Source organism: Linderina pennispora (genome assembly GCF_002104995.1).
Source record: "Linderina pennispora strain ATCC 12442 chromosome Unknown DL89scaffold_2, whole genome shotgun sequence".
Taxonomy (NCBI): domain Eukaryota; kingdom Fungi; phylum Kickxellomycota; class Kickxellomycetes; order Kickxellales; family Kickxellaceae; genus Linderina; species Linderina pennispora.
In genome coordinates this window covers 226,690-246,055 of record NW_024468250.1, presented here as the reverse complement: position 1 = coordinate 246,055, position 19,366 = coordinate 226,690, and the positions used below count along the sequence as shown (strand labels likewise).

The 19,366-nt window shown below is 57.6% G+C and overlaps 10 protein-coding genes across 10 annotated transcripts; 3 read left to right on the top strand and 7 right to left on the bottom strand.

Moving 5' to 3' along the window:
* The first annotated feature begins 197 nt into the window (after nucleotides 1–197).
* Nucleotides 198–1,108, top strand: DL89DRAFT_264925 (S-adenosyl-L-methionine-dependent methyltransferase). Its single transcript, XM_040886437.1, has one exon. The coding sequence runs from the start codon at nucleotides 244–246 to the stop codon at nucleotides 1,000–1,002; it is 759 nt and encodes a 252-aa protein (XP_040746067.1). The 5' UTR covers nucleotides 198–243; the 3' UTR covers nucleotides 1,003–1,108.
* DL89DRAFT_82102 (uncharacterized protein) lies at nucleotides 1,071–1,697 on the bottom strand. Its single transcript, XM_040892112.1, has one exon. It carries the CDS (start codon nucleotides 1,473–1,475, stop codon nucleotides 1,140–1,142), a length of 336 nt encoding a protein of 111 aa, XP_040746066.1. The 5' UTR covers nucleotides 1,476–1,697; the 3' UTR covers nucleotides 1,071–1,139.
* Nucleotides 1,698–3,478: 1,781 nt separating this feature from the next.
* DL89DRAFT_220553 (uncharacterized protein) lies at nucleotides 3,479–4,285 on the bottom strand (the record flags this gene model as incomplete). Its single annotated transcript, XM_040884462.1, has 2 exons — nucleotides 3,479–3,801; nucleotides 3,979–4,285. The coding sequence occupies 2 exons, from the start codon at nucleotides 4,283–4,285 to the stop codon at nucleotides 3,479–3,481; spliced, it is 630 nt and encodes a 209-aa protein (XP_040746065.1).
* Nucleotides 4,286–5,736: 1,451 nt separating this feature from the next.
* DL89DRAFT_220980 (NOC3p-domain-containing protein) lies at nucleotides 5,737–7,881 on the bottom strand (the record flags this gene model as incomplete). The annotated part of the gene is made up of 3 exons (XM_040884485.1): nucleotides 5,737–6,183; nucleotides 6,274–7,740; nucleotides 7,786–7,881. 3 exons carry the CDS (start codon nucleotides 7,879–7,881, stop codon nucleotides 5,737–5,739), a joined length of 2,010 nt encoding a protein of 669 aa, XP_040746064.1.
* Nucleotides 7,882–8,538: 657 nt separating this feature from the next.
* Nucleotides 8,539–10,562, bottom strand: DL89DRAFT_264923 (ALDH-like protein). Its single transcript, XM_040886436.1, has one exon. It carries the CDS (start codon nucleotides 10,406–10,408, stop codon nucleotides 8,624–8,626), a length of 1,785 nt encoding a protein of 594 aa, XP_040746063.1. The 5' UTR covers nucleotides 10,409–10,562; the 3' UTR covers nucleotides 8,539–8,623.
* A 161-nt stretch (nucleotides 10,563–10,723) lies between these two features.
* DL89DRAFT_232534 (uncharacterized protein) lies at nucleotides 10,724–12,419 on the top strand. The gene is made up of 2 exons (XM_040884926.1): nucleotides 10,724–11,909; nucleotides 12,007–12,419. The coding sequence occupies exons 1-2, from the start codon at nucleotides 10,782–10,784 to the stop codon at nucleotides 12,049–12,051; spliced, it is 1,173 nt and encodes a 390-aa protein (XP_040746062.1). The 5' UTR covers nucleotides 10,724–10,781; the 3' UTR covers nucleotides 12,052–12,419.
* Nucleotides 12,420–12,588: 169 nt separating this feature from the next.
* On the bottom strand, nucleotides 12,589–13,369 carry DL89DRAFT_264921 (uncharacterized protein; the record flags this gene model as incomplete). The annotated part of the gene is made up of 2 exons (XM_040886435.1): nucleotides 12,705–13,369; nucleotides 12,589–12,614 (listed from the first exon to the last, which is right to left on the bottom strand). Coding segments are annotated over exons 1-2 (354 nt in total), but the record flags the coding sequence as incomplete, so codon positions are not given.
* A 957-nt stretch (nucleotides 13,370–14,326) lies between these two features.
* DL89DRAFT_264920 (uncharacterized protein) lies at nucleotides 14,327–16,638 on the top strand. The gene has a single exon (XM_040886434.1). It carries the CDS (start codon nucleotides 14,340–14,342, stop codon nucleotides 16,176–16,178), a length of 1,839 nt encoding a protein of 612 aa, XP_040746060.1. The 5' UTR covers nucleotides 14,327–14,339; the 3' UTR covers nucleotides 16,179–16,638.
* DL89DRAFT_82070 (IGPS-domain-containing protein) lies at nucleotides 16,196–17,742 on the bottom strand. The gene has a single exon (XM_040892111.1). The coding sequence runs from the start codon at nucleotides 17,679–17,681 to the stop codon at nucleotides 16,212–16,214; it is 1,470 nt and encodes a 489-aa protein (XP_040746059.1). The 5' UTR covers nucleotides 17,682–17,742; the 3' UTR covers nucleotides 16,196–16,211.
* Nucleotides 17,743–17,842: 100 nt separating this feature from the next.
* DL89DRAFT_308270 (aminoacylase-1A-like protein) lies at nucleotides 17,843–19,315 on the bottom strand (the record flags this gene model as incomplete). Its single annotated transcript, XM_040890928.1, is given in 3 exon segments — nucleotides 17,843–18,615; nucleotides 18,635–18,752; nucleotides 18,773–19,315. The coding sequence occupies 3 exon segments, from the start codon at nucleotides 19,058–19,060 to the stop codon at nucleotides 17,843–17,845; spliced, it is 1,179 nt and encodes a 392-aa protein (XP_040746058.1). The 5' UTR covers nucleotides 19,061–19,315.
* Nucleotides 19,316–19,366: the final 51 nt, after the last annotated feature.

Genomic DNA, 19,366 nt, shown 5'->3' with positions numbered 1-19,366 from the left:
GTATGTAGGACATGTAGCAGTTTTTGTCAGTTGCCTAATTATTGTCGTTTTTCAAGTGTAATTCCAACGAACATCACATGTGTGAACTCTTACTTCAATCCCTGGTACCATTATACATCAGCCATCAAGTGTCATGGATAAATGCAGCCATTTCCAGACTTTGCGCGATTTACAAAGCTCTCCACTCGCAACCTCATCCACTATCTGCTTTCTTATAAACAATATCGCAATTTTCAAACCCCAATGGGCAATATAATATCCTGGATATCTTCCTACGCCGACGTAGCACCGCAGCACAAGCAGCAGGTACTGGACGAAGCGTACACGCAAATTGCGCGCTGGTATGACGGCAAGCACAAGAGCGCTGGCTTCAATGCCGCTGGGCTCGCCAAACAGCAGCTAGCTGAATACTTGCCCAGCGCGCATATGCTCGACTTAGCCGGGGGGACTGGTGACATGACTGTATATTTCCAGAGCCGACAGGCTGCACTCAAACGCACAGCGGTTAGCACCGTCTACGATCTGAATGCACACATGCTGGAGATAGCACAAAGGCGCCTCGAAAACAAAGAATGGAGGGACCGCGTAGCGATTAGGCAGGGTAATGCTGAGCATCTGCCATATGCGGATGGAGAGTTTGGCGTGTGCTGCTGCGCGTTTGGCTTGCATAATATGCCGAACCGGCGGAAGGTGCTGGAGGAGGCAATGCGTGTGCTTAAGCCAGGCGGCGTAATGGCGGTGTTGGAGATGAACACAGGTGATTCGTGGGCATGGCGCGCAGCCTACATGGGATTCCACTGGCTGCTGGTGATGCCGTTGCTGAGCCTGCAGGGGTCGGGTAGCGAGGTACAGAGGCGGCTGATTGTGAGTGCCTTGAATTTTCCGGCGCCCAGCAGATTCACGCAGGAGCTGAGGGACGCAGGCTTTGTTGTGGACGAGCAGAGGTCGCAGAGCATCTGCTACAGGTACTACCGCATATTCATCGGTGTCAAGCCGCAATAGAGGTGTTGGATAGATTTCACAACATCCTTTGTGAACGTCACAAGCAAGACACAGGGGTTTTTGGTCTTCATTAGGGTGTTTATGTATCGTACGGAGATGAGAAAACAAAAAGATACAGGGGAGGGCGCATGTGTTTTTTACTGAGAAGCTGGGCCAGGCGCCCCATTGGGCCGCGGCTGGGGATTCTGGGCCATCATCTGCCTGGCCATCTGCTGACGCATTAGCAGAATCTGGCGCTGCTCCGGCGTCAACTGCATCTGCATCTGCTGTTGCTGCAACTGGGCAATAACCTGCGGCTGTAGGTTCGCCTGGTTCAGTAGCCCGGCCTGCTGCAGTTGCTGTAGCACCGCCAGATTGGCCTGTGGCGGACGCACGGCGCCCTGCTGTTGTTGCTGTTGTTGCTGTTGTTGCTGTTGTTGCTGTTGTTGCAGGTAGTGGATGAGCTGCTGCTGTTGCAGAGAGCTCAGACCCATGCGCGCGGCTAGCAGCTGTGGGTTAGGCCATCAACGCAGCCTGCAACTGCGGGTTATTCGCCAGCGCAGCCTGCATATTGGCCAGAGGATTCGGAGCATTGGCTGGCGCTGGGCTGCCGACGACACTCGGCATGGGACGCGGTGGTACGCTGGGTGTGGCAGGACTGGCAGCCACGGGGCGGGCTATCGGTGGGCGACCCGGTATGGACTGTGGAACAGCGGCGGGGCTGGACTGTGTGGCATTCGCCTGCTGCTGCATCAGCGCTAGTAGGTTGGGTGGATCATACCTGCGGGCGGCTGCGATGCCATGCCGCCTAGCTGCGCCTGGCGTTGGCGTGCAAACAGCTCCAGCAGCATCTGCTGCGACACGGCCGGGGCTGCGGCGTCTGAGCCATTGGGCATAGCTGGTGGGTTGGCTGGTGTGCTAGCAGGAACCGGCGACGCATGGACGGAAGCACTGTTGGAGGGTTGTTGCTGCTGCTGCTGCTGCTGTTGTTGTTGCTGCTGCTGTTGTTGCTGTTGCTGCTGCTGCTGTTGCTGTTGCTGGTAGTGCATGGCGATGCGTTGCTTGAGTTCGCCGCTGCGTGCCATACGCATCAGCATGAGAGCACGGTCCTGCGGTACCGCCTGCAGATTGATGTTGGCGATCCGGCAGAACTCACGGATCAGCGCGACTTCCTCGGGCGTTGGCTTGATCGGTGGCTGCACCGGTCGCACTGATGTCGCTGGGCTGCTGACAGGCTGCTGTTGTGGTTGCGGTTGCGGTTGCGGTTGCTGGGCGCCCATAAGCTGCCGCGCCTTCTGCTGCAGCTGCGCGAAGATCTGCGGGTTATCCTTCAGGAACTTGGGTGTGATCACCGACTGCCCAGCTGACGCCAGCGGACGCCCGCCGTTCTGCTGCTGCAGGATCCCGGCCACGTAATTGTTCAACTGTGCCATGATCGCTGGTGGCACTGGCAGCCCAGATGGATGCGCTAGTGCTGGCGTAGCAGGAGAAGCAGTAGCTGAGGCTGCCACCGGCGATGCGACCGCCGACACCGTCGTCACAACCGGCGCTGCCGTCGTCACAGCCGCTGACACTGGCAGCTCGGCGCTGGCTACCGCAGGCGTGCCATTGGCCGCCCTGGCCGGATCTGATTTCTGCGCCAGCGGCACATCGTCGTCCTCCGAGTCGCTGCGAGCCGCGGGGCTGGCGGGCGGTGGTGGCTCCGGCGTCTTGGCTTTGGGCGTCTTGGCCCGCTTCTTCTTCTCCTTCGGCCCGGGCGTTTTGCGGCGCACCTTGCCCTTCGGCTTCTCCTCCACCTTTGCTCTCCTCCAGCGGCTCGCTTGGCACCGTCGCCGGCTCGTCCTCCACGGTGGTATCGTGCGGCGTGCTGGAGCGCTTGCGCCTGCCCGCCTTTGCTGTATCGGCTGTGGGCTCGGCGCTCGGGCGCTCACTGCCCTGACGCTTGTTGGGCTTGGCCTTGGCTTTTGTGGGTTTGGCAGGCTTGGGTGTCTCAGCCTTTGTAGGCTTGGGCGTTTCGGCTTTTGTGGGTTTGGGTGTTTCGGCTCTGGTGTTCTGCGGCGTCGGGTACTCCGGGTCGGCCGGGTCCTGTCCAGGTGGCGGGCCGGCGGTCGGCACACCGTTGGGATATTGCGAATCGAAGATCAGGCGGTTGTTCTCCATGGCCGAGAACAGCTTGAAGTTGTCGATGTGAGTGCGCATCAGCGCGTCGCTGGCAAACGCAAACACGCGTGTCTCGCCGCCCACCGCCGAGTCCGGCTGCGAGCCCCACCGCAACATTCCCTGCAGCCCGCGCCCGTCGGGCAGCTCCAACACATTGAACACTGTGTGGACTGTCCGCCCGCCCACGCTCTTGACAAACCGCAGCGTCCGCACCACCTTGCGTCCGTCAGCCAGCAACGACATCTGGCCGCGCGCCTTCTTCGCCACTGCCTTTTTGCCCGCCGGCAGCGCCGATGGATACACCAGCGCGTCGCCTGCGAGCTTACGGCTGCGCCACTCACCCAGCTGCGCCACACGGCTGAAGCTCGGCTGGAAGTCGCGCTGGCTCCGGTCGTCCATCAAAGGTCAGCAACCGCATCTTCTCCTCGTGCGCTGCCTGCTCTGCCTCCACCTCTGCCGAGTTGTACTTGCGCTGCTTGCGTGGCACCAGGTGCCCGTACTCAATGTACCGGATCGCATTGCTGATCCGGCTTACCTGCACGTCCGGCGCCAGATCAAGCGGCTCCTCCACCGCAAGCAGCACCAGCCGCTCGATCTCCAGCACGTCCTCTGCCGTCCAGCTTGCCGCGGTGCCGCTCACACGCCAGCTGTAGATCCAGACTCATTGTCTCTGCCGTTGGCCGCATCACCTTCTTGTACACCACCGGGCCTTGCGCTACTGCCGACCCGTCATCGTCCGCCTCGCGCGGCCGCTTTCCGTTCGTCTCACCAACAAGCACAGGTGCTGTAATCGGGGACACGTTGTCCACTGTATTGTTCATCTTGCTTTCGCTGTACAGCTTTCGTCCATGTCAACAGCTCGCTCAGCTTCTGCCGCTTCGGCTGCCGTGCTGCCGCCGTACTGCGTGCGCCGGTGGTCATGGACCTCAACGATCAGGCACCCGTCGTAGAACCGGCAGTGTACATCTGACAGCACGTCAACCAGGTCCACAGGGATCTTGCCCTCGTTCAGTGCATCAAAGAAAAACCGCATTGGCCCGTTGTACAGAAACACGCCCTCCTGGCTGCCGAACCGAAAGTGCGAGTCAAACAAATGCAATATCAAAGACGGCGCTGCATCCTTGTGCTGCTCCAGAAAGTCCATGTCTCCCAGCTGCACACGGCTTGTCGCCTTGCGCTTTGGCGCTGTGGCTGGGCGCGGCTCCTCGGGCACTGCCTCGGCAGTTTCCTTTGTCTCTTCATCTTCATCCTCCTCCTCCTCGATGCCAAAATCCACCGTCTCAAACTCGTCGTCTGACTCAGAATCTGATGTCACCCGCCCGTTGCCTTTTGGCGCGTCCTCGAATTCGCCGTCACTGAACAGGTCGTTGTCGTCATCATCGCTCTCCGAGCTGAACTCCAGCTCTGCCTCAACTGGTCGCGCTGCCCACCGACCGCGAGTCGGCCGGCGTATCGCCATTTGGCTGCCCAAACAAATCGTCATCGTCTTCCTCATCATCGTCCACCACCTCCTCTTCCTCCTCGCCAAACAGGTTCTCGTACGATTCACTCTCCAGCTCTTGCTGCAGCTCATCCTCGAACTCTTCGAGATCGCGGCTCGAGGACCCGTCGTCTGACATGGCGCTGTGTGCTGCGAATCCCTGTTTGGTCGATATATTAGGTACCGGTGTTGCTCGGATGCTCGCCGACATTTCTTTCCTGTATGTGTATGTGTGGAACAAGAGGTTTGCGCCGCTAGATTATCTTCTGCCTGCTGTTCAAACACCCCCTTTTCTTTCCTGTATTGTGTTTGCCTCGCGATCCTTTCCCTAACCAAAATTGCGCTGACAACTCGATCTCGTGCAGCTACTGTGTTGTTCCTCTACAGATAAGCAACCGATGGCCTAGCACGGTATGCAGTTAGTGTGCTGAAGACAGAGTCCACATGCATGGCCTGTGATGGACTCCTCCCAGAGCAGGATAGCCACGTACCTTGGAACTTGAGCCAAATAAGTGCGAAAAAAGAAATGGAACCAAGTTCCTGTATCGATCTCAACGCACCCGTACCGGCTCCGTCTTTGTCGCGTGATAGACGCTAGCTCTGTGCAAAAAATGTGACTTTGTTGAACGTGGCAAAGGGATATGCCGAGTTATCAGGAACGCGTTTCAGCACTAGTTGCTGTGAGCTGGCCAAGTCGGAGGGGATAAAGTAACACCTGGGACAGTCCTAGTGTTGCAACGCGACGTTGAATTTTGAATAGGTTAAGAAGCGGAAAATGAACAAAAAATACAAAGTAAAATGGCCAGCAATTTTGGATATTTTTTGTAATAAAAGGAAAATTAGAGCGAGTACAGTTGTGAGAAATTGCTGCCCACTTTTGGTTGGACTATGGTTTTCTTTTGTGCCGTCCCTTTAGCAAAAGAAAACCGAGCGGGTGGGGGTTTAGAAAGAGAGGCGAAATGAAGCAAGCGCAAAGCGAAAATAAAATAATTCAAGGTTAGAAAGGAAAAACGGAATTGCCAAATACTATAAAACGAGCTTTGTACTGCTCACAAAAATGCACACGCGCAACCGCTTCCCATCGCCTCTGGGCACCATCGAAAATTGTTCGGTAGTCAGGTTCGAGTAAGATTGACATAAAAAAACAGATTTATAGCTGGTGTTTCTTGTCCTCTGCCTTGACGAACGCCAGCAGACGGGCTGCTGCCGCTCGCACAGTGGCATTGTGGATGGGTTTGCAGGCAATGGATCTCGTAGACACAAGAGCCGAAGGGATTGCACATGTCCGGGTCATCGATATCCTTCAGATACAGACCGCTGGCGGCCTGCTCGTCGGAGGCAAACAAGCGGTCGAGATGAGGGTACTTGACCATGAGCTTGTGGATAAAGGCAATAGCGCGGACCGCGGTCTTGGCCGGCCAGTACAAGGCGCCCTCGGCCAGGCGCTTGACAAATGCGGCCACACGCGTGACCGACGAGACCTTGGTGCGACCCAGGAACATCAGTTCGAGGCACTCGAACAACAGATCAGCTTCGCTCCGCACCGTCGCCTCCCACATCGCCTCCTCGAGCTGCTGCGGTTGCTCCGTGTCCTCCTGCCGGGCCACGCGCTCGGCATTCGCCTGCGCAACCTCAGCCGGTGCCAGATACACAGTGAAGCGTGTGCCATCGGAGAGCGACGACAGCCGCGTGGCCTCGATCTGTGCATGGGCTGCCAGCGGCGGCAGCAAAGCGTAGAGCTGGTGGAAGAAATCCTTGATGTCCAGGTTCAGCGCCTCGCCCTGGCCGGTCAGAATGTGCAGCGCCGACAGAATGCACAGCAGCGATGTGCGGAGGCTGACCTTGGACGACACCAGGTCGCTGGTATCGTCGTCCTCGTTGCCCACGCCGACACCGTGCTGTCCGCGCATGATCTTCTTCAGCAAATGGAACAAATCGAGGAAAAACTCCACGCTTATCAGATGCGCGTACTTGGCCAGGCCCTCCAGCACCGCCGGCAGCAGCCCGCCGATATTGTCCTTTTGCTTGAGAATGCGGAAATACGTGACAAACACCTGCTTCAGGGTCTCACCGAACCACCGCTCGCGCTCCTCCCGCGTCACCTCTGCCTGCGCGTCGCGCAAATCCCTATCGACCTCTTGCTGCACACGCCTGGCCTTCTTCTGCTTCTTCGTCTCGAAGGCCGCCCGCCGCGCCTCGCCCACCGCTGAGCCACTCTTCTTGCGCTTCATCAGCTTGTTGCGCTCGCGCAGCTGCTCCTTCCGCAGCCGCTCCGCCTCCGCGCGCTTGCGGTCCTCGGGGTTCTCCCGCAGCTCGTCGCGCAGCCGCAGATGCAGCCAGGGGCGCAGGGAGCTGGCATCGACGCGGTACGACAGCCGTTTGATGCGCTTAGCCGCTAATATCACTGCGTTCTGCGAGTACTCGCCGCTGGCATCGTCATGGAAGAGCCGCAGGACTGCCAGCCGCGCAGTCTGAGCCATTGGCGCAAATTCCGGCATGGTGATGCGCGACGACGGCTGCACGTAGATGTCTACCAGCGCTGACAGAATGTCCTTGCGGAAGTTGAAGTGCGGATGGGCATTGACTAGCTCGCCCAGCGCACGTGCTGCCACCACACCGGTCTCGACGTCGGCGCTGGCGTCGCCAAAGATCTTCATGCCGCGCTTTACCGCCGCAAACAGCTGGTGCAGGTATTGCCCGTAGGTCTTGACCAGGCTCTCCTCGAACATGCGCTGCTGCCGCACTTCCTTGGTGACCTTCATTGCGCGCTCCTTCTCTGTCAGCTCGCGGATGCGGTAGTCAGGCAGAATGTCGCGGTACACGGCCAGCTGCGTCAGCAGGCCCAGCTGCCGCACCTTGCGGTCGCTGTCCTCGCTGATTTTGTGCAGCAGCCGTAACGCCCGCGCGCTCCCCTCTGGGCTTTGGACTACTGCGCTCGCCAGCCCCGCCAGCCGGTTCTGCTGCGCTACAATGTACTCGCGCCGGGTCATCGACTCCCGATCCGGTTCCTCGTTAAAGTCCGCTTCGCCTTCCGAGTCCACTGGTCGCCCTCCAAGGCCCTTGGTCGACTTTGGTACAGGCTCCTCTTCCTCCTCTTCTTCCTCTTCCTCCTCTTCCTCCTCTTCCTCCCCTACTTCCTCCTCCTCTGATTCTTCTGCAGCAACCAGTCGCCCATCCGCCAGCTTGATCGGCAGCTTGGACGACTCTTTGGTTTTCTTCTCTGCCGACTCAAACTTGCGCATTCCATGCTCGTAGTCCATCAGATCCGCCGCCGCCGCCTTGCGCTTCAGTGCTCTGCGCTGCTTGTGGTTCAGGTACTCATCCTCGTCTTCGCTGCCAAGGCTCTCTGCCTCACTCTCGTCCTCAAATGACTCGGCACCGCTCTGCTCCGAATCAGACACGACAAAGTCCACCAGCTCATCCTCTGCTTCATCCTCGCTGCTCTCCAAAACCTCCAGATCCTCGTCGCTTTCGTTACTCTCATCGCCGCTCTCGTCATCGCTCTCGGACAGCTCTCCAGGTGCTGCCACTGCGTGCTGCGCGGGCTTGCCGATCCGCTTTGATTTCTGCTCCTTTGTGACTTTTGTGAGCTTCTCCGGGTTCAGTGCATTGAGGAAGCCCAGGCCCTTGGCGTTCTTTTGCACAAACGCCAGATCGTCCTCGTCCATCTCCATCTCTTCCTCTTCCTGCTCTGCTTTGGGCGCTGCTACAATATCTGCCTGCTTGGCCGCCTGCTGCTTTGAGCGCCGCTTGTCGCGCGACTTGGCCGATGCCCGCGCTTTGGCTCCTGCCTTGGCCTTGGCCTTGAAGCTCGTGTCACCCTTTTTGCCTGCCATTTGTCTAGAGAGTATGTAAAATAGAGCCTGTGTGCTGGGAATGCAGAGCAGAGTCCGGAAAAAAAAAAAAGAAAAAATAAAGCACATTTGCTGTTTTCACAAGAAAACTGATCACAGCCATAAATCAAATCACCTCCATTGCTTATGTGATTAGTGAATCTGACTATTACATGGAGAGCTTGCCAAGACGCAGGCCAGCCATGATGGACTCCCACCATGTGTCGCTGTATGCAAACGCAACAATCTGCTGCGTAAACTTGTATCCCTTCTCGGTGTCCTGGATCGGATAGTCGACAATAGGCGGAATCGGGGTCTTGACAAACGGCAGCTTGTCCTCGGTGAATGCCTTCTCGACGCACAGCGCACGCAGACCCTCAGGTCCCGCAAACCGCCCGAAGCCGCTAATACCCACACCGCCAAATGGCAGCGACTGGCACATATAGTTGACAGCAAAGTCATTGACGTTGGCCATGCCAGCGCGCAGGTTCAGCGCAACCCGGCGTCCGCGGGCCTTGTCGCCCGAAAACACGCTCGACCCCAGGCCGTATGGCGACGAATGCACAATCTCCATAGCATCGGCCTCATCCTTGAACTTCATCACAACCATGATCGGGCCGAATGTCTCGTTGCGGGTAATGTCCATGTCAGGTGTGACATCGACAAGCAGCGTTGGCTGGAAGTACTGTCCATGTGGGTACTTTGGGTGGTCGTAGCGCTTGCCACCAGTCAGGCAACGTGCGCCCTTGGCAACTGCATCCTGGACCAACGCCTCGAGGCGGTCGAAGGTGTTGGCCATGACCATGGCGCCGCAGTCAACCTCACTGTCCTCGAGAATCGATCCCAGGCGCAGCTTCTTGATGCGCAGCAGCATTTCCTCAACGAACGCACCATAAGCCTGCTGCTGCACCAGAATGCGCTCAATGCCGATGCAGTTCTGCGAGGCATTCTGGAACACTCCACGCATCAGCACAGGCATGCACTGCCCCATGTCTGCGTCGCTAAAGACAATAGCGCAGTCCTTGCCGCCGAGCTCCAGTGTCACCGGTGTCAGGTTTGCCGACGCTGCCTTCATCACTAGCTTGCCGACCTCGGGCGACCCAATGAACGTAATGTGATCAATCAGGGGCGACGACGATAGAGCGTTGCCCAGATCGCCAAAGCCCGTAACGAACTGCACAAGCTCTGGGTCGTGCCCACAGACATTCAGCGCACGCCTAACCAGCTGCTCCCAGTAGCCCATGCTCCAGGCGACGTGCTCGCTGGCCTTGACCACAATGGCATTTCCAGAGAACAGCGCCGAGATCACCGGCCCAATGGTATTGTGGAATGGGTAATTCCACGATACCAATGCCGCGACCACCCCGCGTGGCTGGTAGATGACCTTGGCCTTCTTGTACATCATCATGAATCCGGGGTCGCGGCTACTGTCCTTGAGCGCCTCCTCACCGTTCTTGATCGTCCACTGCAGCTTCGCACACGTCACCAGGACCTCTCCCAAGGTCGCATCCACCAGGGTCTTACCGGAATCCCGGCACGCCGTCTGGCAGATCTCGCGCTGGTGTGCCAGCACAAATTCATTCAGCGTGCGCATCACCTGCCGCCGCTGCTCAAAGGTGGTCTTGGCCCACTGCTTCTGCGCCTTGCGCGCGCGCTGGATCCGCTCCGTCAGCCCCTCAAAAGTCGTGCAGGCGACCTGGCCCAAGGACCGGCCGGTGGCCGGGTCAAAGCATTGGATCAGGTCGGGTTGCCCAGGCACGATGATGCTGGGCGACGAGAGCTGCTTGCCGGAACGCCAGCCTGGGCTGCTCTCGGGAAGGGGCTTGAGCTCGAACGGAATCGCAGCCAGCGTGCGCTTGCGCGAGAACAGCACATACAGTACCACAGTACCGGCAACTACCGCCACGACGATCGGGAACGCCTCGTGGCTCGAAAGCTTGAGAATGCAGTCCATCTGGAAATTGCAAGCAAGTGGAAAAAGAAAACCTAATGTTGACAGAAAGGGAAAGCAAACAGGTTCTCGTTGACCCGCTTAGCGCATGCGCGACGGTCGTCGCTGGCAGCGAGCGGGGACTTGCAAAAGCACATCGAACCATTGTGTACACAGAACCCGGATAATCCGAAGGCTGCAAGATAGGCAGAGCATGCCAGCGCCCCAATCATCGCACATCCACATGACAGTCGCCCCGTAACTCGCAGGAACTGCCGTGTCGCGCAAACAATTGATAAGAAAAAAACCCTCAGGCTCTAATTTCATGTACCAGAGCACTTTATGAACACCCTTTCCTAAAACACAACCTCCAACATTGCATCGAGTGTAATCGCAAATGGGCCGCAGGAAGAGCAAGAAAATCGAGATCAAGCCCTGGTGCTGGTACTGTGCGCGCGAGTTCGAGGACGAGAAAGTGCTGGTACAGCACCAGAAAGCCAAGCACTTCAAATGCCAAATCTGCCAGAAGCGGCTGAACTCTGCCAACGGGATGGCCATTCACGTCGCCCAGGTGCACAAGGAGAATATCAAATCAGTGCCCAACGCATTGCCGGGCCGGGATACCACCGATATAGAAATCTTTGGCAGCTCGGGCATCCCAGAACGCGACCTGCTTGAGCACGAGAGGCAGGTGCGGGAGCGCCTAGGCGAGCCGTACACGAAGCGTCCCCGGCATAACAGCAATCATGGCCATAGCCATGGCGGCGGACAGTATAGCGAAAGTGCCAGTGTCGACACAGAGGCTCTGCAGTGGCAGCTGCAGCAGCACCGGATGGCGATGCAGAATAGCGGGCCTCCACAGGGCATGTATGCATTCCCGCCCCGTCCACCACCAGTACCCATGCCGCCGTACCCACAGCAGCTTGTGCCGCCGATGGGATTGGCACGTCCACCGCCGCCGCCCCCATTGCCCTTCATGCCGCCCGGTATGGCCGGCTTCCGCCCACCACCACTTCCTATCTCGCAGGGAGTGTCAGTTCCACCGGGAATGCCCGTCTCACAGGCTATGCCGATGCCTCCAGGTATGCCTGCCTCTCCTCCAGGGACGATGCCGCCGGGAATGCCGCCAGTACGGCCCGGGATGCCCATGCCTCTTCCGCCACGGCCGTTTGGCACAATCCCACCCAATGCACCACAGCATACACCCATTTCCGTGGTCACATCGCCCGTACAGTCTATGCCGGTGTCGCCGGTTACAGCTCGCCCGCCGCCCCCAGTTCCCGCTGGAAGACCGCCACTGCCACCAGTAGGATTGCCACCTCGCCCGCCGCTACCAGCGGACTTGCCGCCGGCGCCGGCGCCAGTAGACACCCCCGGTAAGCCCAGTATACCTGCTCAGGCACCTCAGTCTAATGCCGTACCTCCTGAAAATAGCTGCGGAAAACCGGCTACTCCTGCAACACCCGCGCCGAAGAAAAGGTCAAAGGGCTCACGTCTTGTATACAGCGATACAAGCCTATGCGTGGTAAGTACATCAAACCACACAGCCGCTGTTGCCATATACTGCATGCATGTGTATATTAATGTTCTATTGGGTGTTTGTACATGGGAATTGCTTGTAGGAAGAGCGGCGCGCATTGCTTGCACGGTACCAGTATGTTGTCTGATGGAGAGAATGGATCGCTCCTTTATTTCTTCTTCGAGACCAGTGGTTTGGAGAGAAGCCAGAAGGTTAGGTAGGCGTAGTTGTCTTTCCTGCTCACTGTTCGTCACTTCGCTTCAAGTACATGCCTTTCTGTGTAGCTTTCTTTAATCCCTTACAATCCAGCCTTTTTGTTTTGACGTTTTTGAGACAATTTTGCCTGTGGTCGGAGATGTAAATATCTGTGCAAACCGGTTGTGGATGGACTGTGAAATGCGGGCTTTCTCACAGTCCACCTAAATATATCATTGTACTTTTTTTCATAGTCGGCAGCCCAGAGACCACCGGCTGTTTACACATCGCATACATGCATCATACCCATGAGAGTGACGTATAAAGAGTTTCATAGAAGCTTTTAGTATCTAAAGCAATAGAAGAAAATACCAAAGATTTCCAAACTAGCTTAGAACAGGGCAGCAACGGCGAAGACGGCAGCAGCCAGGGAGCCGGCGACGGTGGCAGCGCCGTTCGGCGAGCCAGACCCAGAGGCGCTCTTGGAGGCACCAGCCGAAGCACCCTTGGAGGCGGCCTTGGAGGCACCCGAGACAGCGGACTCCTCATCGAGGTCGCCCAGACCAGCCGAAGCGCCCTTGGAGGCGGAGCCAGTGGCAGCCGGAGCCGAGGGCTTGGCGGAGCCCGAGGGCTTGGCGGTGGCCGAAGGGGCGGCCGAAGGGGCGGCAGAGCCGGCACCGGACTCCTCATCGGCAGCAGAGGCGGCATCCGAGGCACTGCTCGAGGCGGGGGTCTCCTTAGCATGCGAGGCAGGGGTCTCCTTAGCATGGGAGGCGGGGGTCTCAGCCGGGGCAGTCGGAGCGGCGTCAGAGCCCGAGGCAGCGGTCGGGTCCTCGGTGGTGTTGGTAACGGCGATTCCAGCATCACCAATGTCGCCCTTAGCGACAACAACGGCGGCGAGAGCAGCAACAGCGAGAGTCTTAGCGAACTGCATTGTAGTGTTTATGAAGCGTTAAAGCGGGCGTTAAAGTACAGAGAGGAGGGGGTGAAAGGCGTGCGAGATGGAAGGAGAAAGAAAGGACAATGAACGTACTTGGTATGAAAAGAAGAAAGGGAAAAAGGACGTGGTCCTGGGACAGCAATGCCATTTATATATGTCAGGTCCACGTTATCAAAACATGAGGCTCACACTGACTATGATCGGCAATGTTGTTCTTTCTCGAGGACACTGTGGGGCGGCTAATGAAAGGCGTAAATACGAAAACAACGGGCTCGAATGTCGCTATTAGTCGTGTTTACAAGCCCATTGGTGATGCCGCGCAAGAGCCAGCACGCTGTCAAAGTCGCTGGAGAAAATCGCCTCCCCCCGCTTCCAAGCACTGCTCTCTCTCATGAGCTAGCAAACACCATGCATGTGGTTCTGTGCGATCCCAGAAAAGATCGATTTTTCCGGACGCGAGGTCTCGACTATTGGCAAACCGTAGAGCGGGATTTGCCATTGCGCTCCGCATGCTTATAATTAGTAGCCCATTTGACCCAATCATGCAAGAATCCCCAATTGACACTCATTGTTTTGGTTCCTGATGGTGCCAATAGCCTTGAGGCCTCCGTCAGCATGCATGGCGTTAAAGAGTTTATTATAAAAGCGGCTGCCAAATTACCTGCAAATGACGTACTCCTTAGGTGCGCTGGCCGCGAATAGTTCAGAGCGAGCAGAAGAATGACACACTAGCGATGCGAGTAAAAAGATGGTACTGGTCCTATTGCAAGGTAAGTGGAGGGAGAGTAGGCGTTCTCACAACATGATCTGCCGCTTCCCATTGCATCAAAATGCTAAATGGTGATGATAAAGCGGACCGTTTGGGAAAACTTGATGCGGTCTGGTGCTAATCACAATGTCGGCTGCAGAAAGACCAACATGGGCTGCCGCTTCACCAAAGCAAAGGTTTCTGGCGCGGTGTTGCAAACTAGATTCCGTGACTGCTCACCGATATTAGATCAGTTGATACCCAGGGGCGGCCATGTCATCACCGAAAGAACTCCTGTTTTACTCAAGCAGAAGGTTCTATGCAATAGAAAATAGCGGCATTCAGGGCGCACGGGATCAGGCAAAGGCGGTGTGACAGCCTTTGGCCGTCTGGCAAGAAATCAGGCGCATCTCCCCATGATTTGCCAAGACATCACAACGAGCCTGGACACACTCCTTCGTTTTTCCGTTGGTTGGCTGGATGGGCCTCTTTCCTCAACTTGGACTTTTATTCTCCTACTTTTTTATTCTCTCGCGCGAACTATATTTCGATAATGGACTTTCCTGTGTCAAAGGACCAGTATAACGAAAGGGATGGCGTCCGACCGCCACAATACGACGCATCGGGGATACCGTACGGCGGGCCCGCGAACTACCAGGGTATGTCGAACACGCCGGGCGACCCCGACACGTACGAGGGCAACTTTGACTACCGCACAGGCGAGCCACTGCCGTTCCGTCGCAAGCGGCCCGATGGCATTGTGGGTCCGGCACTGCAGTTTGTCAACACCGACCTGTCGAGCGCAGCTTGGCTCGGCAGCGTCCTGGTGATTGTGCCTGCGGGCCACCCGCCACCCACAGTGATTCTCAATGACGGCGGCGCCCCATCAATGCCGTTCACGGCGGTGAAACTGGACCAGTTCAAGATGTCGTGCTTCTACCGCATCGACATCCAGGTGCAGCTGGACCTGAACCGGGAGAAGGTCGTGGAGTACCGAATCAACAACACGGGGCCGTCGTATAGGTTCCACGTGCCCTCCCAGACCACTTCGTGGCGATTCTCGTTCTGGTCGTGCAACGGCTGGTCCCTGTCGGTGACCGACAAGGAGAAGGAGGATCTGGGCGGCACTGATGCTGTGTGGGACGACCTGATGGACAAGCACGGGCGGGCGCCGTTCCACGTGCAGGTTGGCGGCGGCGACCAGCTGTATTCGGACAAGGTTTGGAGCGCGCCGATCTGGAAGCCCTGGCTGGCGATCAAGGACAAGTACGCCAGACGCGATGCGCCGTTCACTCGCGAAATGTACATGTTTGGCGACGACTTTTACTTTACGCACTATGTCAAGTGCTTTTTCTTCAACGGACGGTTCTCTGAGGCCCTGGCATCCATCCCCCTGTGCACCATCGTCGATGACCACGACATCTGGGACGGTATTGGGTCGTACCCGGACTACCTGCAGTTCTCAAAGGTGTTTGTTGAACTCAAGGAGGTCGCGTTCAAGTACTGGCGGCTGTTCCAGGCGCACACGAGCCAGGATCTGTGCCGCCAGCACGGATACTTTGGCCACCGCGGGTACTCATGGCTCCGGCAGTTCGGGCCGTACACAGCAGCGCTGGGCCCCGACACGCGCTACGAGCGACAGCTGAACCAGATCATCACCGAACAGACATACGATATGATCTTCCAGCGGCTGTACATGGTGCCGCAATCCGTGCGCCACCTGGTCGTGTTCCTCGGAGTTCCGATTGTCTACCCGCGTCTGACATATATCGAGGACATGCTGGCGGGCGTCAAGAAGCTTGGACTGACCAAGCTGAGCTTCATTGCCGACAAGAGGGCCATTGTCAACATCTGGGGCGAGCCCGAGCTCTCCGACGACATGAACGACCACTGGACCGCAGCCGTGCATGTCGACGAGCGCAAAAAGTTCGTGCTCAATCTACAGGAATTTGCCAGACGTCGCAACATCCGCGTCACCTTTGTTGCAGGCGACGTCCACTGTGCCGGGTCGGGTCGGTTCGCGTCACAGAATCCGGACCTGCCGCCTGAGACTGACTGGCGATTCATGCCGCAGATCATTTCATCGGCCATCGTCAACGTTCCACCACCCAACGCTGTTATCCGCGCGGTACATACGTCGGCAAAGACATATGAGCTCGACAACTGCACAAACGAGCGCATGTACAGACTATTTGAAACGGATGTGAATGGACAGAACCCGCCCAACAACAACTCGAAGCTGCTCGCGCGCCGCAACTTTTCGTCGTATGTGGAGAACCTCGATGACGGGTCGCTGACCGTGCATATCCATATCCAGAACGAGAAGAAGCCTGGCACGACGCCGTACCGTATAATTGTGCCGCGCCTGTCGCCGTCCAACAACATGGTCTAGTGTCTTTTGGCACCGCGTAGACGGGTTTGTATTTCAAATTTGCTGTAGCCCAGAAATAAATGCTTTCTTGTCGTCCGTGCGCATCAGGGCCTCGCCCACCAGCACAGCGCTGACACCCGTGTTGGCGTAGATCTTTGCGTCCTCTGGAGTCGTGATGCCGCTCAGGGCAATCAGAACCGTGCCCTCGGCAACCTTGTCCGCCAGCTGCTTCGTGTTGCCAATGTCGACGTCGAATGTGCGCAGATTGCGGTTGTTGACGCCGACGACCTTGGCGCCGACCTCGCTAGCCACCTCCATCTCCTCGGCATTGTTGACCTCAACCAGCGGCTCCATGCCGAGCTCCCTCGAGTAGGCCAGCAGGTTCTTTAACTGGGTCTTGCTGAGCATCTTGACAATGAGCAGGACGCTGTCGGCGCCCGCCAGTCGCGCCTCAGCAATCTGGTACCGGTCGAAGATGAACTCCTTGCGGAGCACTGCCGGGCGATTCTCAAGAGCAGCGATGGCGAGACGCACATCGCGCAGGTCGTCGATGGAGCCCTTGAACCAGTGGGGCTCGGTGAGGACAGAGATCGCAGCAGCGCCGGCCTGGGCATACTCAAGCGCCTGCGATGCCGCCACAGCATTCACCGCAATATCACCCTTGCTGGGAGACGCGCGCTTGACCTCAGCCAGCACCGCCATGCCCGAGGATTTCAAGCGGGCCACAAAATCTACCGGCGCAGGGGCAATGCCCAGAGAGAGCAGGTCCTGGAGGTCGCTAAGCGAGCGGCCAGGCATGGCCTTCTGCGCGGCCACGTCCTCCTGACGCTTGGAGAAAATCTTGTTCAGGATATCCTGCTTTGGCTGCGGCTCCTGGATCGTTGTGTGGCCGACATACACGTGCGCCATGTCCTCAGGGTCCCGCATGCCCGGGTTGTCGTCCCAGGTGCCGCCGGTGAGCTTGAGGAAGTTAGCAAACATCTTCAGGCCGTTCTCGCTCAGAATGCTCTCGGGGTGGTACTGAACCCCCTCGATCGCATATTTCTTGTGCCGCACGCCCATGATGATTCCGTTCGGGGTCCAGCTCGTCACCTCCAGGCACTCGGGCAATGTCGCCGGGTCGCCTGCCAGCGAGTGGTAGCGTGTCACCGGGAACATCTGATCCACGCTCTTGTACAGGCCCTGGCCATCGTGAGTCACCAGTCCGGTCTTACCGTGCTGGATCTCGCCGGCATAGGCCACGGTTCCGCCGTAGTGCTCATACATCATCTGCTGGCCGAGGCAGACACCCAGGATGGGGATCTTGCCCTGGAAGTGCTCGAGCACCTCGTAACAGACGCCCGGGTCTTCGCGCGGGTGCCCAGGGCCAGGGGAGAGCACGATGTTGCGCGGGTTCAGCGCAATGATCTCCTGCAGCGTGATTTTGTCGTTGCGGTACACCTGCACCGAGGCACCGGCCTTGCTGAGGTACTGGTACAGGTTAAACGTGAACGAGTCGTATGCGTCGAGCAGAATTGTCGCCATGGTCAAATTTAAAGTAGTCGGGTAAAGTGGAGTGGTGAAGAAAGAAGCGGGTCGCTTCTTGCGTTTGTTTTTTATCAGCAGCACAATGGTGACTCTTCTATAAAGCGTGCGCCATTTATTGGCTCATTTGTTGAAATCAGGTTCTACTCTAGAGGCTTGAGTCACTCTACGTCTGCTACAGCCTGGATAACCTTGGCGTAGAAGTCAATGCCATTGAGGAACTCGCTCTCGGTCACAAACTCGTTGTGGTCATGCAGCAGAATCGGCGCATTTGTCAGCGGCGTGACGCCCAGTGCCGGCACGCCTGCCTTCCTCAGATATCTCGAGTCCGTGGCTGCCGGGAAGATCTCCTTGAACACGCTAATACCGAGGTCGGCCATGACCCCGCTGAACGCGGTCCAGAACGGATTCGATGCGTCGGTCTTGGTCACAGTGTTATCATCCCAGAACTGGGCAAATTCAACCTCCGCCCCGTGCTTCTTGCCGAGGTCCTCCAGCCCCTTACGGAACTCTATATAGTCAATAGTCGGCGTCATGCGGATGTCGAATCCAGCCAGGGCGCTCTCTGGCACAACATTCTGCTGCACACCCGACTCCAGCAGCGTCAGGTTCGTGGTGGTCACGTCACCCAGCGTGCGAAGCGATCCGTCGCTGTTGGGTGTTTTGAAGATGTCAAACTGCGCCTGCCGGAACTCCATCAGGTGGTTGATGATCGGCGTCAGCTTCTCAGCAGCCGTGTCCTCAATGAATTGGCTGCCATGGCCGACATTGCCGCGCGCTCTGAACTTGACCCAGCAGGGCGCCCGCTCGCCATAAAACACCCTGAGGTCGTTTCCGGGATTTGCCATGCCCTCGTCCAGCGCGAAGCCGGCGTTCAGAGCCTTGAACTCGCCCGACTCTACAAACTTGCACATTCCGTCGTGCCCACCAATTTCTTCGTCAGGAACATACACCAGATGCAGCGTGCGCAGTCAGCCGCCTGCCCTGCTCCTGCAGGACCCGCACGGCCTCCAGGTAGCAGTGCCCGACAATCTTCATGTCCTGCGAACCACGCGCATAGATCTTAAAGTCCTTGCCGTCCTCTGTGGGACCCGAGCGGCCTCAAACGGCGGGTAGTCCCAGAACTCCTCAAACACGGGCACCACATCCGTGTGCGAGTTCAAGATAATGCTGGGCAGGCTGGGGTCTGTGCCTGGCCACGTCAGGATCACTACGGGCTTTCCGGCCACGTACTCGATGGACTGGAACCCCAGGCTTAAGCTCTGTGGCCTGTTGCTTGAGGAACGCTGTGACATGTGGCGTAGTCCGGGCTGGGCTGGAACTGTCTTGATGCGCAGATACTCGATGAACCGCGAGACTGAGGCTTTGACTTGTGCCATTCTTGGAAATAGAGTCTGGAGATAGTAAGAAAAGAGCGTATGAGCTTGCCAAGTTTCGGCGCTCTCGCTCTTCGTTTTATGCCGTGCGCTCTCCCAGGCCACGGAACTCGGGCATAGCCCACTATCCCCTCATCCAGTCGCTCCTTGCAGCTCCCTGCTGCGCGGCGTGTACGGGGAATTGCATCATCCAGCGGCTGGCACGGGGCAACAAGAGCGCTCGCGACCCCGCTATTCTGTCCCAAGACAGACTGCCCCTGATCACGTTACCCTGGGCAATCTATAATTTAATCGTCGACGCTGTGCTTT

What these genes read in the sequence shown, in the direction of transcription:
- DL89DRAFT_264925 (XM_040886437.1), top strand. Translation starts at nt 244, where the DNA reads ATGGGCAATATAATATCCTGGATATCTTCCTACGCCGACGTAGCACCG.
- DL89DRAFT_82102 (XM_040892112.1), bottom strand. Translation starts at nt 1,475, where the DNA reads ATGGGTCTGAGCTCTCTGCAACAGCAGCAGCTCATCCACTACCTGCAA.
- DL89DRAFT_264923 (XM_040886436.1), bottom strand. Translation starts at nt 10,408, where the DNA reads ATGGACTGCATTCTCAAGCTTTCGAGCCACGAGGCGTTCCCGATCGTC.
- DL89DRAFT_232534 (XM_040884926.1), top strand. Translation starts at nt 10,782, where the DNA reads ATGGGCCGCAGGAAGAGCAAGAAAATCGAGATCAAGCCCTGGTGCTGG. An exon ending in GCGATACAAGCCTATGCGTG is followed by an intron (nt 11,910 to 12,006) that starts GTAAGTACATCA and finishes AATTGCTTGTAG; the next exon opens with GAAGAGCGGCGCGCATTGCT.
- DL89DRAFT_264920 (XM_040886434.1), top strand. Translation starts at nt 14,340, where the DNA reads ATGGACTTTCCTGTGTCAAAGGACCAGTATAACGAAAGGGATGGCGTC.
- DL89DRAFT_82070 (XM_040892111.1), bottom strand. Translation starts at nt 17,681, where the DNA reads ATGGCGACAATTCTGCTCGACGCATACGACTCGTTCACGTTTAACCTG.